At 31.7% G+C, this 20,340-nt stretch overlaps 2 protein-coding genes across 3 annotated transcripts in view; one reads left to right on the forward strand and one right to left on the reverse strand.

Moving 5' to 3' along the window:
• The window catches only part of LOC143073670 (structural maintenance of chromosomes protein 5-like), a 51,378-nt gene extending 43,606 nt beyond the window's left edge, over positions 1 to 7,772 (forward strand). The window contains exons 21-25 of the mRNA XM_076249381.1: positions 1,793 to 1,888; positions 3,122 to 3,349; positions 3,821 to 4,000; positions 4,842 to 4,937; positions 6,096 to 7,772. Of these exons, the coding sequence (XP_076105496.1) occupies positions 1,793 to 1,888; positions 3,122 to 3,349; positions 3,821 to 4,000; positions 4,842 to 4,937; positions 6,096 to 6,227 (732 nt within the window). The 3' untranslated portion in view covers positions 6,228 to 7,772. The remainder of the gene's footprint in view (positions 1 to 1,792; positions 1,889 to 3,121; positions 3,350 to 3,820; positions 4,001 to 4,841; positions 4,938 to 6,095) is intronic.
• A 3,702-nt stretch (positions 7,773 to 11,474) lies between these two features.
• Positions 11,475 to 20,340, reverse strand: part of LOC143073678 (RNA-binding protein 8A-like) — a 244,701-nt gene continuing 235,835 nt past the window's right edge. For both annotated transcript variants that reach the window (XM_076249405.1, XM_076249404.1), the window contains 5 exons: positions 18,784 to 18,843; positions 16,047 to 16,127; positions 15,281 to 15,417; positions 12,447 to 12,577; positions 11,475 to 11,804 (listed from right to left, as the gene is read on the reverse strand). In XM_076249405.1, the coding sequence (XP_076105520.1) occupies positions 11,768 to 11,804; positions 12,447 to 12,577; positions 15,281 to 15,417; positions 16,047 to 16,127; positions 18,784 to 18,843 (446 nt within the window). In that variant the 3' untranslated portion in view covers positions 11,475 to 11,767. The remainder of the gene's footprint in view (positions 11,805 to 12,446; positions 12,578 to 15,280; positions 15,418 to 16,046; positions 16,128 to 18,783; positions 18,844 to 20,340) is intronic.

Genomic DNA, 20,340 nt, shown 5'->3' on the forward strand with positions numbered 1-20,340 from the left:
CATTATTTTGACACCATTTGACATTATTTTGTTTAGAGCTTTGAGAGTTGTCCGTCGACTTTAGATGATATAAACCCCATTATTTTGACACCATTTGACATTATTTTGTTTAGAGCTTTGAGAGTTGTCCGTCGACTTTAGATGATATAAACCCCATTATTTTGACACCATTTGACATTATTTTTTAGAGCTTTGAGAGTTGTCCATCGACTTTAGATGATATAAACCCCATTATTTTGACACCATTTGACATTATTTTTTAGAGCTTTGAGAGTTGTCCGTCGACTTTAGATGATATAAAGCCCATTATTTTGACACCATTTGACATTATTTTGTTTAGAGCTTTGAGAGTTGTCCGTCGACTGTAGATGATATAAACCCCATTATTTTGACACCATTTGACATTATTTTGTTTAGAGCTTTGAGAGTTGTCCGTCGACTTTAGATGATATAAAGCCCATTATTTTGACACCATTTGACATTATTTTGTTTAGAGCTTTGAGAGTTGTCCGTCGACTTTAGATGATATAAACCCCATTATTTTTACACCATTTGACATTATTTTGTTTAGAGCTTTGAGAGTTGTCCGTCGACTTTAGATGATATAAAGCCCATTATTTTGACACCATTTGACATTATTTTGTTTAGAGCTTTGAGAGTTGTCCGTCGACTTTAGATGATATAAACCCCATTATTTTTACACCATTTGACATTATTTTGTTTAGAGTTTTGACAGTTGTCCGTCGACTTTAGATGATATAAACCCCATTATTTTGACACCATTTGACATTATTTTTTAGAGCTTTGAGAGTTGTCCGTCGACTTTAGATGATATAAACCCCATTATTTTGACACCATTTGACATTATTTTTTAGAGCTTTGAGAGTTGTCCGTCGACTTTAGATGATATAAAGCCCATTATTTTGACACCATTTGACATTATTTTGTTTAGAGCTTTGAGAGTTGTCCGTCGACTTTAGATGATATAAACCCCATTATTTTTACACCATTTGACATTATTTTGTTTAGAGCTTTGAGAGTTGTCCGTCGACTTTAGATGATATAAAGCCCATTATTTTGACACCATTTGACATTATTTTGTTTAGAGCTTTGAGAGTTGTCCATCGACTTTAGATGATATAAAACCCCGTTATTTTTACACCATTTGACATTATTTTGTTTAGAGCTTTGAGAGTTGTCCATCGACTTTAGATGATATAAACCCCATTATTTTGACACCATTTGACATTATTTTGTTTAGAGCTTTGAGAGTTGTCCGTCGACTTTAGATGATATAAACCCCATTATTTTGACACCATTTGACATTATTTTTTAGAGCTTTGAGAGTTGTCCGTCGACTTTAGATGATATAAAGCCCATTATTTTGACACCATTTGACATTATTTTGTTTAGAGCTTTGAGAGTTGTCCGTCGACTTTAGATGATATAAACCCCATTATTTTTACACCATTTGACATTATTTTGTTTAGAGCTTTGAGAGTTGTCCGTCGACTTTAGATGATATAAACCCCATTATTTTGACACCATTTGACATTATTTTTTAGAGCTTTGAGAGTTGTCCATCGACTTTAGATGATATAAACCCCATTATTTTGACACCATTTGACATTATTTTTTAGAGCTTTGAGAGTTGTCCGTCGACTTTAGATGATATAAAGCCCATTATTTTGACACCATTTGACATTATTTTGTTTAGAGCTTTGAGAGTTGTCCGTCGACTTTAGATGATATAAACCCCATTATTTTGACACCATTTGACATTATTTTTTAGAGCTTTGAGAGTTGTCCGTCGACTTTAGATGAGATTGATGCTGCCATTCATGAACAACAAGCCAGAGCTGATTCATTGTTCCAGACAGATGAAAGGGTCAGTCATTTACCTGTTATATTTATCATTCAGTGTTTTGAGAACTTGCTACAAATTAATTCTTATTTCAAAAAAAAATATTTGTTTATGAAACTTTGTTTTTATTTGGTAAGATGTTCCATCTTATTTAAGTTTTCCAGAAGCTTGGATTTTAGTTTTTAAAAGACGTTAATCACCAGCTACAGTTTATCTCATAGTTTGTCATTCAAGCTTACAAGAGTAAATACGAATCAAAAAGAAGTATTATAATAAAATGTATTATGTTACGGCCAGAAATCGCCTTTAAATTGTAGCCAACAAAAGACACAAATCAATAGTAAAATTTAACAATATTTATTATACAGAATCTTACAAGAAGTATTACACAAATATTACTGTCAACTTAACTGTCAAAATATGAGTCCAATCTTTTATCTTTATCTGTATCCGGATATCTTTCGGAATCCAATCTGAATATTACGTTCACTACTAAGGTCACAATCCAGTATGATGTTGTTTGTAGAATAAAAGTGTCAATCCAAATGCTGTGAATACTAATGTCTATCGATGTCTTAAGTCTAAGTGTAAGTCCAAGAGTGTGTGTATATATATATAGTTGTCACGGAAAATTCTACAACAGTCTATAATGGAACATCCTAGAAAGTTACAACGGAAGTTTCTAGTAAAATGTAGAAGTTTATATAACGCATCTTTTATTAGGATCATTCTGGAAAAATCCAATCATTCTGTAATTGTTCCAGTGATTTCTAAACTGCACAGTTCTAAGATTATTCTGTAAACAACTATCAGGCCACACAACACAAATCAGGCCAACATAAATAAATACAATAATTACAATATCATTTATATAACATAATTACAATATCATAACAATTATAATAAAAAAAAAAACAAATAAAATAGCACATAATTGCTTCAATATTGTATACTGGATTCATGAATGTCAGCTTCCTTTTCCTGGCACAGCTGTTGATTGTTATTATTTGTTTTTCTGTATCAGACCTGTTAATAATCAATTCCTGTTCTGTTGAAATTAAATGTTGATATCTCTGCTTGTTTAATAGAAACATAGGAATCTGGCTGTCTATCTACTTTTTCCTTTGACTTGGCCAACTTCATTGTCCAAACCTTTTGAATTTATTTCCTGTAGGCATGTTTTCTTTTTGAATAAAATTTATGTACTTCCTTTTGATGTTCAATAACCAAAATTTTAAAATATCTATTTTATTTTAGGTTGTTAAAGAATACAGACAAAGAAAAAAAGAAATTGCACAGTTAGAGAAAGATGTAACAAATAGACAACAGCAATTGCATGGTCACCAGGAAGAAGTAGAGAAAGCTAAGAGGGAATGGTTAGAACCATTACGAGGATTGATAGAGAGAATCAATGAAAACTTTAGTTACTTCTTCTCTTGTATGAAATGTGCTGGTGAAATTGATCTCAACGTACCCGATAATCCAGTAGGTATTCCTGGTATAGGTGTGCTCATAGATATAAGATGTGGTATTATTGCCAATGAAAAACTCTCAATCCAAGTCACAATTTATAAAAGTAAACCATTATAGGTCAAAGTACAGTCTTTAACATTGGGTCACAGTTAACAGCAAGCTATAAGGGACTTATAAAATGACTAGTGTAAAACCAACAGTCTAAACGATATAAAAAAACAAGTAACAAGAATCACCACATCAACAAACAACAACTACTGAACCTCAGATTCTTGACTTGGGACAGGGCCAATCAAATGCAGCAGGTTTAAACGTTTTAATAGGTACCAACCTTTGCCCTTATCTGAAACAATAGTGTAACATCACAACATAGAAAGATACACTATAAAATGTCAACTGAAATGGCTATACTCAATCATGTTGCCAAATAGAATAATATAAACATTTGATTGTCAAGTTTTTAAATGTGTTACTCAATTACAGGAAGACTATGAAAAGTACGGTATTAAGATCAAAGTCAAGTTCAGGGATTCTGAGTCACTAAGGGAGCTAACTCCACATCATCAGAGTGGTGGGGAACGTAGTGTGTCTACAGTGTTATATATGATGGCATTGCAAGAATTAGCAAAGTGTCCATTCAGATGTGTTGATGAAATTAACCAGGTAATTATATGTTTGCTCATTTCTATCTAATATTGGAGGTGAACTACCATAATATACTGAAATTCTGAAAGTAGCATGAAGTATCTGTTTATGTTAAATAAAATTCCAACGATCTTTTTCATGGTTGTATGAAATGGGTATTACAATACTGGTTGATGTCAAATTCTAAGTTTGTGAATTTAAGATTTAAGATATTCGGCTACAATGGAAAATGTATTAGGTTGGGTACAAAATTATAAAACCAGGTTCAATCCACCATTTTCTACATTAGAAAATGCCTGTACCAAGTCAGGAATATGACAGTTGTTATCCATTCGTTTGATGTGCTTGGACTTTTGATTTTGCCTTTCGATTTTTGATTTTCCTTTTTGAATTTTCCTCAGAGTTCAGTATTTTTGTGTTTTTACTTTTTAATGGTAGGTGGCAAGAAAACTGGTACCCCAAGAAGGATACTTCCATAGAATAGGGTTTGTGAGAACCAACTCCTGACATTCTTTTATACTTTGAATAAAATTTACAGGTTGATGAACAATGAAGCTAAATCAAAATTACAATGATTTTTGCCATCACATTTCCTTGGAACCCTTTACCGTTGATACTAAAGTAAAGGTCAATCTGACTATAAGTTGGTTGCTCTTTTCGGCGACAAAATCTAAGGATTTAGTCTTGACCCTCATATAAATCTGACAAAATTCTGGCATATTTTGCAGGTAACAATAACTGACCACTGGTAAAATCAATGCAAAATCCATGAATTATATTCATTTTCTGCATGAATGTTTGTTTTTAAGATGTAAATATTGATTGTGAAAGAATGTTAATTATATTACTTTAACTGTAGGGTATGGATCCTGTTAATGAGAGGAAGGTGTTTGAATTAGTCGTACAGACCGTCTGTAGGAGATCCGCATCCCAGTATTTCTTATTAACACCCAAGGTAAGTAACAATATTTGTTTTTACGCTCCAGCTGTTGCGGAGGGAGCATTAAGTTCTACACTTGTCAGTCTGTACATCAGTACGTCCGTACGAGAAAAAAATGGTTTCCTTTCTCTAACTTAAGTTTACCTCAACCAAATGTTATGAAACTTAACACAATGCTTTTTACTACAAAACACAGATCAAGTTTGAATTTTTGTTGCATCATTTTTACTGTTCTAGAGTTATACCGCTTTTCAAATGGAAAAATTGCTGAAATTTGTTTCTGTTCTCTAACTTAGAATGAAATTCAAAACAGTGTGGCTGTGGCCATTGATTGACACATTAAATTCATCCATTGACTGGGACAATTTACGTGAACGTTTGTCTGTAACGACCACTGTTCACGACGTACCTACGATAGACATTTAAACTGTGGGGTCACCAAAGGTTTCTTAACGCCTTTAATTATAAAATAATTCGAAAAATTAATCAGGAATAACCTTTATATTTGATTTATATAATTGATATAAATCAAAACATTGTGTTATTTCTGATTAATTTTTCGAATTACTTTATTAAGGTGTTGAGAACCTTTGGTGACCCCATAGTTTAAGTGTCTTTAAAAAGTACATAGTGAGCAGTGGTCGTTACATACAAACGTTCACCTAAATTGTCCCAGTCAATGGATGAATTTAATGTGTCAATCAATGGCCACAGCCACACTGTTTTGAATTTCATTCTAAGTTTTCCTAAACCAAATGTTATGAAACTTACACACAATGCTTATTACCACAAAACAAAAAAGTTTGAATTTTGATGGGGCCACCTTTACAGCTCTAGAGTTACGCCCATCTACAAATGGAATAATTGCTGAATTTTTCGTTTCCGTTCTGTAACTTTAGTTTGCCTTACCAAATGTTATGAAACTTGAATATGCACAATGCTTATTACCACAAAACGCAGCTCAATTTTGAAATATGGTAGCGTAATTTTTACCAATAAAAATACCAATCCTGCTTAGGCAATACAATAGCTTCCAGGTCTCAACTGTTTGTTAACTTCAGTTGGTTATTGATTTACACATCTGTTCCTCAGTTACACAGACGATGGCTGCATTATGTGTTTGTAATAGACTTTATATGTTTAACCATTAAATGCATTATGTTTTTTCCCTAGCTATTACCAGATTTGGAGTACTCTGACAATATGACTGTTTTATGTGTATGTAATGGACCATATATGTTAAACCATACAGAATGGAACCTTAAAAAGTTCATCAGACGAAGAAAAAGACTGGAAGATGAGTGATTACAGATACAAAGGTTGTGGAGGAATACAGATCTGTTGATGAGAGTTTAATCTATAACAGGATGAACTTTGTACGACTATTAGTTAAACATGGAGAGTACTGAACGAACGGATGTTTTAATGATGAGATTTTAATTATGTCTAGGATTTTGGATTATGAAAGAGAGAATTGTATTAAAAAATAAAGACTATACACATAAAAAAAAAATAATACTTTTAAGAAGAGCTAATTCCACTGTTAATTTCAGGAATTTGTGTTTATATGTGAATAAAACAAGTGTAAAAAATATTATTTTCCATTACCAAAGTAACAAATTTTTCCAGCATATATTTGAACCAGATATTAGTTTATGGCTTTCAGTAGATTTGTTGAATATCATTATCAGTAAAGAAAATTAAAATAAAATGGTGAGATAAAATGTTAAAATATTTACTGATATTTTAAAGAAAGAAAAAAATGAAGAAAAAGAATTGTTAACTTTTTGGAATATTTAGTTTTTATTTTTAAATGTTGCCTTAGATACCTATTTTGCTCTTTCTAGGCTTCTTGGGTAGTTATCTTAATGTATATTTATTGTTGACACCCAGGTAGGTGTGATTTACTAAATTATTGAACTCATGCTTTGTTATCATGGTTATAGAAAGAAAATATTGAAGGCAGCTGTACACACAAAAATGGCAGGACATAGTTTTGGAAATCTTCTACTTATATTTTTTTCTTAGAGTAAAACTAAATCATTGCTGTAGAATATTTATAGAAGAACCAAAAATAACTTTTACTTTGAAGTATTCAAACTTTAAATTTCATTTTATCAAATTATCACTACTATAGAAATTAAGACAGTTTTAATTTTATTAGATAAAACATTTTGTGCTGATGTAAAAGATTGAGGTATGATAAGAATTATTTTTGACATTTCAATGAGAACAGCATTATGTTCCTTAACTAATTATCTTTCTACTCACAGTTATGCTTGATATTATCATCCTTTAATTTTTTAATTTTAGAATTATTTTAACAAGCGAAAATTCATTGTTCAGCCATAAAGGTTGTTGAATTTTAATACACAGAATTTTAAAATTTTGATGATCATTCAAACAAGCATTAAAGTAGGATTGAATAAATATTTAAAATTAAATGACATATTTGATGTCATTTTGAGAGTGTGCAATGATAATATTGCACACAAAAAAAAACAACACATTTATTATTTGCTCACCTGTTCTTGGGGGGAAAAAAGTTAAAAGAGATACAAAACAAGAGGTTAGCAAAATTAAAATGTTACTTATTACCATATATATGTATGTTTCAACACAGAATTTTACACTGCCATATAATGCTGTGATATGCATTAAAATCTTATGTTTAAGGATGATGGAGTAAGTACTGGGATGATCAGAATATTTTCTAGTGTTTTTTGTTTTTACTTTTTTATTGAAGGAGAGTAAATGAATGTGTTTGTGATGTGCCAAATTATTTGATGTTGGGTTTTTGAAGAAAGTGCAATGTTTGTAGTCAATAGTGCATTAAATTGTTGAACTTTACTGTTGTTTCCTTATTTATATTTCCTTGGTAGAAGTTGTGTACTGACAAAATCATTATGATAGTACTTACTGATTGTCAAGTGTCAAAAATTTCCTGCAAATTCAGAATGCCTTAATCCCTACCTTAACAGTTAGAATTCTCTGCGCAAGAAGTCGCATAAGTTAACTGGAAATTTTAACTGCCATTTGAAACCGATTATGTTGAGGAATGGCAGATCTTATACAAACACTCTCAAAAGTTAGAGCTAAATGAACCCAACAAAAAAAGTTGTAGACTATACTATTATTCCAACAGACATTACCATGAAAACTATTTAATGTTAACCAATAAATCATTTAAATAAAGTCACGGTCAGATGAACTCGACAATGCCAACATGCACACACCTTACAACTATTCACTACACCAAGCATAGTTGACCTGTTGCTAATAGCATTGGAGAAATGAAATTGACAACAAATATTCAATATTAATCACAGATTCATGAAACATACTTTCTGACAGATAAGTAGACATTGTAAGAACCACATATAGCAAATATAATTATCCTTTTACTTGTGAGTCAGTACTTAACATTAAAAAAAAATCTAGCACTTTCTGAACTATGAAAACAAGGTCAAGGCTATGGACATATATATATAATGACAGACAGAAACTTCATAACATGATGCATATATAAACAAGTCTAAATTAATAACTACGTTCAAACCTATGATTGCGTTGGATAAAAACCGCAATTTTTGTATGTGTTCATGTAAAACAAATTTTGTTGTAGAAGGGTCTAAATACAGCACAAACAACATTTTCCAAAAGACCAAAAAAGTGAAAAAGTATATTTTAACAAAAAGCATTTGCCTACAGGTCGAACAAATGTTCTTAAACCCTGCTGACTGCCATATAAATTGATCACAAGAGGTAACAAAATAGATCTTATATATATATGTGTACAGTGTGCATTGCAGGCAAGACCATTAACTGCATTACTATTTACCTAATATCAGTCACTATGAGCTATGGAAATTATATCAATGAAAGTTGTCCAAATATAGATTCATCAATTTGCTATATTGGCTGAGAAACTGACTATTTTGTTGTCAGTTCCTCATATAGTTTACCATGCAGTATGGGTTATACTCATTATTGAAGGTTGAACAGTGATCTTTAGTGCGTACTTCCACATCTTTGACTGGATAATAATTGTCTTATTGGCATTATAAAATCAAAAATGGAAACGAATGTTTCGGAGACAACAACCTGACCTAAGAGCAGAAAACAGTCCACCACACCAATGTACTAAAAAAAAATATGCAAAAATGCCCATAGCTTGGCATAGCTTGTAAAGGGAATGCAGATCACTAGGTAATAATAAACAGCTCAATTGCAGGTGATTTATGATGAACATACATGTATGTAGAATTCAGTAGACCAAGAACATACATCGTATTGAGGACTTTAAAAATTGTAACTTTGAAACTAACCATAGATGATGACCTATATATAACTCAGTTATAACCGAGAGGTAAAAGAAACATTAAAAAATATACTAACAACTCCAATCCCATGAATAAACAAGAATGTGTTTGTAGTACACTGATGCCCCAATCACACTATCACTTTCTATGTTCAGTGGACCATGAAATTGTGGTAAAAACTCTTAATTTGGCATTAAAATTAGAAAGATCATATCATAAGGAACATGTGTACTAAGTTTCAAGTTGATAGGTCTTCAACTTGACCAAAAACTTTAACCTGAAGTGAGACAGACAGATGGACAAACGAAAAGACCGGAAAACAAAATGCTCATAAATTGGGCATAAAAAGAAAAAGACCAACAGACAAACAATAGTACATAAACACAACATAGCAAACTTAAAGGAAATCCTTATGGGAAATATAAGCCTAGGAGATGTATGCTCTGTATGCAGGCGCTGCTTGAATGTTGCTACATAGAAATGGGTAGTTCAGTTTGGAAAACTTAAATGATCTCTTTTGTCAAAAATGTTTTGTTTTCCACCGACCCTCATTGTCAATTTCTAGTTGTTAGTCAACATATAGGCAGACTTTCTTGTGTTGTACTGTTAGGGGAGGGTTGGGATCATGTTTAACTCTGCCATAGCCTGTAATTCAGTGGTTGTCGTTTGTTTATGTGTTACATATTTGTTTTTTGTTCATTTTTATGCCCCACCTACTATAGTAGAGGGGCACTATGTTTTCTGGTCTGTATGTCTGTTCGTCCGTTTGCCAGGATTCAGGTTAAAGTTTTTGGTCAAGGCAGTTTTTGATAAAGTTGAAGTCCAATCAACTTTAAATTTAGTATGCATGTTCCCCATGATATGATCTTTCTAATTTTAATGCCAAATTAAAGTTTTGACCCCAATTTCACTGTCCACTGAACATAGAAAATGATAGTGCGAAGTTCAGGTTAAAGTTTTTGGTCAAGGTAGTTTTTGATGAAGTTGAAGTCCAATCAACTTGAAACTAAGTACACATGTTCCCTATGATATAATCTTTCTAATTTAAATGCCAAATTAGAATTTTGATCCCCATTTCATGGCCCACTGAACATGGAAAATAATAGTGCGAGTGGAGCATCAGTGTACTATGGACACATTCTTGTTTGTACATAAATTAGGCTGCTAGTTTTCTCTTTTGAATTGTTTTACATTGTCCTTTCGGGGCCTTTTAAAGCCAACTATGCATTATGGGCTTTGCTCATTGTTGAAGGACGTACAGTAACCTATAGTTTATTTCTAGGTCATTTGGTCTGTTGTGGAGAGTTGTCTCATTGGCAATCATACCACATCTTCTTTTTTTATATTAACTGTATACCGGTATGTTGTATCCTTACCTCATTAGATGGAATAGATGCGTTCAAAATAGAAACCAAAAGTTTGAATTATTTAGTGAGAGAACATCATCTATATAGCAGGAGGTAAAGTTAAAGGATACTGATAACTTCTTTTTCTTTCTTCCCAAGAAGTTCCTGTATAAAGTAATCCTCATGTAAATAAAGGAACAAGTAGGCAAGAAGAGAGGCACAGTTAGTTCCCATGGGAATGCAAATATATTGACAAGCAAGAAATCCAAGATCTTGATAGAATGAGAATCCGACTTGATCAGGAACACTATATTTAACACCAACTCAAAAACTATAAATCTGCATTCTAAGTTTTATTCACAAGTCAACTGTGAAAATTGAGCCAAATGGACTTGTATTGATCGTATTTAATTACTGCTGTAATTTATTGTAAAACAATAGTCGTTTGAACCTTGATTTTCAAGAATTGATCAAGAATATGTGTTCATGGTACACGGATGACACACTTGATCTATCATTTCTATGTTCAATGGACCATGAAATTAGGGTTAAATCTCTAATTTGGCATTAAATTAGAAAGATCATATCATAGGAAACATGGGTACTATTTTTCAAGTTGATTGGACTTAACTTCATCAAAAACTACCTAGACCAAAAACTTTTAACCTGAAGAGGGACAAACAGAAGGATGAACAGACGAATGAACTGAAGCAGACTAACAAAACCCAAAAATAAATATATAACTTAGTCAAAACATGACAACTTCATGAGAAGCATTTCATAAACATAAATTTTCAATTTTCCCTATTGTAAGTATTCCTCTAATATGAGCATAAACCCCATATCCTTTCTTCTGTTCTTTTATAGAAAAAAATGAAAGATGGTTTTTAGAACAATATTTATTTACAGTTTCAATGTTGACATGTATGTACACACAAAGTGACAGCATAATAAATGAAAATAATGAATGATGTGTCCTTATGTTCTTAAAGTTCATGATTTTTTATCTAAAAATAAAACCATTTCCTTTTTATACCTTCATTTTCCACAAAATCATTCCTTGATCATAAGTATCAAGTATTAATAGGTTTACTTGATAAGAGAAATACAAAATTTGCTGGACTTTATATAATCATATGATGTTGTTAAAATAAAATAAAACAATGAAGTTAGGTTTTCATCTTTTCCGCCGATCATCTCCACTCCTTCTTCCTCTGCAATAAAAAAACAATATTCATTCAATTAATTTGATATGTAATCATAATTTGTAAAGCTCATTTCTTAAAAATTCAAAACAATTTCAATATTTAATAATTTTATGAATGTAAAATAGCCTACCCTTACCCCATTATACTTTTTCAGTTTCAATAATGAAATGCTAAATATTAATTGCAGATGTGTGTTAAAGTTTATTTACAATATGTGTCGACACATTCCCTGTTTCCATTCTCATTTCCATGGTTCATCAAAACATTCTCAAGATCTTTTGAGGTGTGTATTAGCACTCCTAAATAACATTTGTATGTTCCAAAGATATGCACTATGACCCCATTAATATTCCTAAGTGTGACTGATATATAGTTCACAGTTACTCTGACTCATATATGTTTGAACTGTTTCGTAGAAATAACATCAAACCTAGGGAAGGCAGCTTGAATTTGCCACTATCGGTGTGACACTATGGGTGTGACAACACATTTATACAAGTCTCTAAAATTGCATCTATAGGGGGTTACCTTATTTTCAAAATGGCTAACATGCACAGTCCTTAGACTTTGTCAAGTTTCATTGTAACACGATTGCCTTAATATTGTGGACTTGTCAGTTAATTTTTTCTTGTGTCATGTTTTACTTACTTGTGTTTTCTGGGACCTCTTACGAAACACCAATCAACATTGATTTTTTGTTCAAAGAAATCTGATCCATTTAATGCATCCATGGCAGCTTGTGCTTCTTTAAAGGTTTCATATTCAATTAAAGCATAACCCTGAAAACATATATTTACATTTTAAAGTGAACCATTTTATACTGAACTAACTTTCCCACTATGCTATACACCTTAAACTTTTAAACATCCAAAATATACATTTTAGTATGTAATAATATTGTAGATTTATTATTTTGATCTGTGGTAATCTTCTTGGTGTGTATCTGAAATTAATTCAGTTAGAAAAGCCCCAGAAAAAAAGGATGATAATTTCAGATTGAAAGAATGTGTAAAATAGATATAGAGAATTCCTGTTTTGTTGCTTACAGTTGTTTTATATTTGTTTGTATTTGGTGCACAGTGAAACTTTTCATATATTTCTAAAATACAACACTTCTTTTGATCTCCACATTCTTTTTCATCTCAATATATCAATATTTATGTAAGAACATGTTCATGTTCATTTCAACATGTGAATATTAGGCCAAATAAAATAGTATGTGTGGTTCCAGTTACATCTGAACACCAGATGCTCCGCAGGGCACAGCTTTATACGACCGCAGAGGTTGAACCCTGAACAGTTGGGGCAAGTATGGACACAACATTCAAGCTGGATTCAGATCTAAATTTGGATTGTGATTAAATAGTTGACACAGCATAGGTTTCTGACACAGAATGAATGTGGTCTAATGAACTTAAAATATTTTTTTTGCCTTTGAGCAATTCACTATGCTGTTGAAAAAATGTTTGAAGAAATTTTCTTTTTATTTATGAAATCTGAAATAAGAAAAATTTAACCCCCCCCTTTTTTTTTCACATCCCCCTTTCCCTTTTTCTAAAACTGATCTCAATTCAAATTTCTAATGGAGTTTGCAACAATAACTACTCATTTAAATACATCATAAAATATTAAAATGTAAAATAAAGTGCTTGTTATCACTGAATGGTAAAGATTGTTTTAATTTATCAGTTGGTAGTAAAAGTGAATATACATTGTATATTGTATAAAACAATGATTTAAGTTGATTCAACTACTATTCTGGACAAAGAAAGATAACTCCAATTGAAAATTTCTTGCTATTGCACAATATTGTGCAATTAGATATTTCATGCTATTGCGCAATACTGTGCAATTGAAAATATTTGCTATTGCATAATACTGTGCAATTGAAGATTTCTTGCTATTGCGCAATAGTGGCAATTGAAAATTTCTTGCTATTGCACAATACTGTGCAATTGAAGATTTCTTGCTATTGCTGAATACTGTGCAATTGAAAATTTCTTGCTATTGCACAATACTTTATATAATAATTTTGGATCCTGATTTGAACCAACTTGAAAACTGGGCCCATAATAAAAAATCTAAGTACATTTTTGGATTCAGCATATCAAAGAACCCCAAGATTTCAATTTTTGTTAAAATCAGACTAAGTTTAATTTTGGACCCTTTGGACTTTAGTGTAGACCAATTTGAAAACAGGACCAAAAATGAAGAATCTACATACACAGTTAGATTTGGTATATCAAAGAACCCCATTTATTCAATTTTTGATGAAATCAAACAAAGTTTAATTTGGACCCCGATTTGGACCAACTTGAAAACTGGGCCAATAATCAAGAATCTAAGTACATTTTTAGATTCAGCATATCAAAGAACCTAACTGATTCATTTTTTGTCAAAATCAAACTAAGTTTAATTTTGGACCCTTTGGACCTTAATGTAGACCAATTTGAAAACGGGACCAAAAGTTAAGAATCTACATACACAGTCATGACAGTTAGATTCGGCATATCAAAGAACCCCAATTATTCAATTTTGATGAAATCAAACAAAGTTTAATTTTGGACCCTTTGGGCCCCTTATTCTGTTGGGACCAAAACTCCCAAAATCAATACCAACCTTCCTTTTATGGTCATAAACCTTGTGTTTAAATTTCATAGATTTCTATTTACTTATACTAACGTTATGGTGCGAAAACCAAGAAAAATGCTTATTTGGGTCCCTTTTTGGCCCCTAATTCCTAAACTGTTGGGACCTAAACTCCCAAAATCAATACCAACCTTCCTTTTGTAGTCATTAACATTGTGTTTAAATTTCATTGATTTCTATTTACTTAAACTAAAGTTATTGTGCGAAAACCAAGAATAATGCTTATTTGGGCCCTTTTTTGGCCCCTAATTCCTAAACTGTTGAAACCAAAACTCCCAAAATCAATCCCAACTGTTCTTTTGTGGTCATAAACCTTGTGTCAAAATTTCATAGATTTCTATTAACTTAAACTAAAGTTATAGTGCGAAAACCAAGAAAATGCTTATTTGGGCCCTTTTTGGCCCCTAATTCCTAAAATGTTGGGACCAAAACTCCCAAAATCAATACCAACCTTCCTTTTGTGGTCATAAACCTTGTGTTAAAATTTCATAGATTTCCATTCACTTTTACTAAAGTTAGAGTGCGAAAACTAAAAGTATTCGGACGACGACGACGACGACGCAGACGACGACGCCAATGTGATAGCAATATACGACGAAAAATTTTTCAAATTTTGCGGTCGTATAAAAAGTCAGGGTAGGTAGGGATTCTTTTTTAATTTTTAATTTTTTTTTTTACATTGAGTCTATGGAAGCATCATTCTGACTTTAACATTGCTTAAAGAAAAATGACAATAAAATCTTTAGGGTAGGCTATTTTTAAGACGAAAAAGTAGGGAAAGTTGGGTTACTGGAACCACACATATATTTTTATTTGGCCTTAGCAGTGCTTGCCTTTAGGAAACCTGTTCTTCTGTCTAAATTAATGTGTAGATTTTTAATTTCACCATAATCTGCAAATTTATCATGGATATCATCTTCTTGTGCTTCTTCATGGACACCGGTAACAAACAGGATCCAGCCCTCTACAGCTGCAAGCAAAAATAACAAGAAGAAATGACTTGTATCAAATAAATAATCTATTACGGGATCCAATCCTCTTTTATACATGTAGCTTGCTGTTCTGTGTGTTAACATTTTATGCATTGTGACTTGGATGAAGAGATGTCTCATTGGCATTCATACCACATCTTCTTATTTATATGGTATCAAATAAAAATATATTCCATAAGTCTTAAATGTGCATTTACTGAGGTTGTTAGTATTTCAAAATGTGGTGAGTATAAATTTAGTTTTAAGGACTATGTAAGGGAGCTACCATTTGATTTTTATGGGGGGGCTAGGATGAAATTTGAAAAAAATAGGCAGGACAGGAGTTTTGAGTAAAAAAAAAAGGCAGGATGAGACACTTGCAAAAAAAAAAAAGTCAGGATGACATTTTATGTAAAAAAAGTCAGGATGACATTTTATGTAAAAAAAGTCAGGATGACATTTTATGTAAAAAAAGTCAGGATAAACTAAAAAAAAAAGCAGGACCGAATAGAGTGAAAAATAAAAAGGCAGGACAGAGATTACAACTAAAAAAAAATGCAGGACAAAAATTTTCATCCTAGCCCCCCCATAAAAATCAAATGGTAGCTCCCTAACAGACGATACATACATCTCTGTGGACCGGGACCACCATCAGAATCATCCACTTCCATTGCTTCATATTCTTCAACACCACTCCTGGTAGGTCCATCTAAACAACAATAAACAGATATTAATTGTTAAGGCAAATTTTCATATGTACACCAGTTTTGATTTGCTATTTCTAAGGTTACACTGTTAAAAACATATTGGGTCCTTTGTATATTCAGTAAAAAAATTTTGGATAAAAATCTCTACCTACATTGCCTACAGTGTTATCCCCAGGCCGTTTTAGCGTCGCAATACATAGATGCCAACCCCCTTTTGACACAATCAGTAACAAACTATCAAATTTTCCGTATTTTTGAAAAGTTTTCAGTAATCATTCATAAACGTGCATTTACCAATAAAAATTACTGACAAGTGGTTGCAAAGTGATGTACACTAAAATTTGTCATTTAACATGTTGTCTGTAGTATGTATTCCATTCATTAATTGTTCAGATGTTCTCGACTCAAACATTTTTGTTTTGTCAAGGAGAAGTAGAGAAAGCGGGAAAGCTACTTAATAAAATGCAAATAAAAATTGCCTCTTCGGAAGTCAGTTAGTTACCCAACAATAGGTTGATAACTCCCGAGAAACCGGAAGCATTACATTGGCGTTTCCTAAATACTGGACCAGGACGGAAAAGTAATGATAAAAATCCGCGTTTTACACAATTGAACGTCGATGATTGGGAATACGTAACTATTCGACTTTGACCGTAATAGCGTAGTTTTTATCGCAAAATCGGAAAAACTACGGAAAAATCGTAATGGTTGGCACCTATGCGCAATATATGTTTGCTAAGGGAGCTACCATTTGATTTTTATGGGGGGGCTAGGATGAAATTTGAAAAAAATAGGCAGGACAGGAGTTTTGAGTAAAAAAAAAGGCAGGATGAGACACTTGCAAAAAAAAAAAAATCAGGACGACAATTTAGGTAAAAAAAGTCAGGATAAACTAAAAAAAAAAAAAAAGGCAGGACAGAACAGAACAGAGTGAAAAATAAAAATGCAGGACAGAGATTACAGCTAAAAAAAAATGCAGGACAAAATTTTTCATCCTAGCCCCCCCATAAAAATCAAATGGTAGCTCCCTAAATGAAATTTCAAAGAAACAAACAATTTTTCTCTTTTAAAATGAGGTTGAGTCTTAGCTGTTTACGACTTTTGATATATTAGTATTACTTTCTTTCTCTTCCTATTAAATCGGGAGTGAAAATTTTGATTTTGGGCAAAATAAGTTTTGTACTTTCTTTAGAAAGTGATCAAAATTTGCTTGTGCATATGTTTCATCCATTTAATACATTAAAAACGCCATATTCATTCCAAATCTCTTGTCAAACATTGTTTATTTTCGTATTTTTCATTGCTTTTGGCGGCCATTTAATATTTTAGTGTAAACTACTGATCGGAACCGGACCAGATATAACAAAAATCCGCATTTTACAATAATAACTACATATGCACAAATGGCACAGTAGACAGAAAACAATGATACATGAAGAGAAAACTAAGCATTAACAGACTACTTGTAGATAACTTTGTTAAAAATATATCATTTTGTAAAAAGAAACAACTGGGACCATGAACCAATATGTTTCAAAGACATGATAAAGAATTTTTTCTATTCAAATTTTTTATTAAGAACCCATGTTTTTTCCTACATATTTAGTGCAATTGTATCTATACAGGTTGCACTATAATAAACCATTCATTCATTTAGCTGGGTATAGGTAGGGTAACTGGAACCACACATATATTTTTATTTAGACTAAGAGGAAAAAAAATAATTCTGGAACTATATATGAATATAGAAAACATAAACTGAAAATACTGTTATCATGGTTATAGTTTAATTGTATTCTCAGTTATGAATTCAACAATATAAAAACAAAGAATAGGGTGGAATAGAATATTTTATTTACCAAATAAGGGCCTATAGCATACAAACAATATAATACATTTTGTAATAAACAATAATGTATATAACATAAAGGAAATAAAGCGTTGCCACGACACGATAAATTACATTGAAAAAAAATACAATTTATTTTTTTACGCCAAATGTGATGCTATCCAAAATTTCTGGGGAGAACACTGGCCTATTCTTTTTTTAAAACAATGTTACAGAAACCATAATTATTAATTTACTTGGTTTTATATAGCATATCATATACATGATATAGAGTTAAGAATTTTCTTCATTTTGCCACAGTAAATTTAAAAATATGATTTCTTTTATACAAGCTTCAGGTCAATGTAGAACAAAATAGCTTAAAAAAAATTCAAATTGTTTCATGGTTATATATCATTAAAAGGTATTTACCAAAATATCTTACTTCTTAGTGTTTATGTTTAAGAGAAATTAGAAAGAAGAAATTAGTAACAATAACATGAATAAGTTATATGTCTGTTACACCTTTAAATTACAATCTATGTAAAAATAAATTCTTTCGAAATAAAATAGTAACAGAAGAAATAACAATAAAATTAGGATCATAATAAACATGATAAAACCTTCTCTATGTAAAACTGTTAAAATATACAGTTAAAACCCGCCCTGTCTGTGAAACTTTCCAAAAAGAAAGAGTCTGAGATTTATATATTGAATTTTGCTTGAAAATAACTGTTTACTTCTGAGTTTCTGTTCCCTAGAACTGAAATCTATTAACATGTAATAAGGTTCATAAATCTGTAGTTTTAAGATAAATATTTATAATGTACCTGAACCAAATCCTCTTCCTTTTCTTCTTTTTGCCTTTTCTTTTAGTTTCTGCAATCCCTCTAAAATATATAGTAATTTACATTATACATGTGTAATAATTCCTTCAGGAATTCTGTGAAAGAGTGAATTTCTGATTTGACTGCCAAAAAAATCTGCCCAGGCACATAATTCAAAAAAGTTTTTCTAAGACTTCAGTATGGTCTTTTTTTTACATTTCTGACATATTATGTTATTCAGTCATTCGATGTACATATATTGTCATGTATTATATAGAAAACATGAAGCAGACAATTTTCTCCACGAGCCATTTACTGTTTGAACACATGATTTTACTTCTTTAACTTGCTCTTACTTGGCTGAGTACCAGGATGTCCTACCACAGAAAAGGTAACTTGTTGAAAAAGTATAAGCCCCAGGGTCTAGATCGCTATAAATATAGTGTTTAACTCCAATTGTGACCAAGGATAAAGGATATATAACATGTGACATGGTCGCCATGTTCGATGTACACACTTATTGACATTATATTTATAAAGATCTAGAACTTACCTGCTTGCTGTAAATCATTTTTAAGTTATCAAATACACTTTTAATATAATATTATTTAAATATCAATGTTAAAAAGTCACCAATATGTGCTAAAATTAAAATTTCGAATAATAACAGTGTTATTCGGTCATTCATGTTACCCTGACAATATAATGAATATTGATGAAAATGGTAGACCTTCCCCCCAAAATGAACCGATTATATGTTTGATTTTAATTTTTTTGGTTACTCTAAATACTTGACTAAGTACTATCATGTCTAACCACATAGTAAGTTACCTGTACCTTGCAAGGTTTTTTTTCTTTCTTTCTGTGATGCCTTCCTAGAAAGGGAGGCGTCACAGATTTTTTTTTTAAAGCCTTGAAGAGGGTGGTAAAGGGGGTGCTTGCACAAAAGAAACGTGAAATAATTTCTGTCATGAACGTTGCACGAAAAAATAGACTTTGGTGTGAATTTTTGTAACTGAGTCACAGTCCTCTTGAATATATAAACTCTCTGCTTTACATAATATTCCCTATTAAGTATAAACATTTATTATATAAATTATATAAATGATTTACGGCTTTTAAAAAAGTATTCAACAATCTTCTGAACTTTTAAAATGCAAATTAAGGAACATCATAGGCCTTTCCGCCTTCTCACAAAAAAATTTCAATCAATTTTTTCTTGATGATCACTGCCTAGTGTTTGAAATTTATTTGAAAAAAATTCTGAGCACACAAAAATAAGCATTTGAAAATCACGATGCACTTAAAATTAAATAAGCAGAACAAGTTGAACGAGGCACCTGCACGACAGAATGTCAAATAAAATAGTAAAAACACATTGAACGTGAAATAAATAACGGTGATCATGTTGCACGAAATATAACCCTTTACCACCCTCCTTCAAAGGAATTCTAGTCAAATCTGCACCTGGTTAAATCGGCACCCGGTCAAATCGGCACCTAGTCAAATTGGCACCTGGTCAAATCGGCACCTAGTCAAATTGGCACCTGGTTAAATCGG

Source organism: Mytilus galloprovincialis, chromosome 4 (assembly GCF_965363235.1).
Source record: "Mytilus galloprovincialis chromosome 4, xbMytGall1.hap1.1, whole genome shotgun sequence".
Classification (NCBI taxonomy): domain Eukaryota; kingdom Metazoa; phylum Mollusca; class Bivalvia; order Mytilida; family Mytilidae; genus Mytilus; species Mytilus galloprovincialis.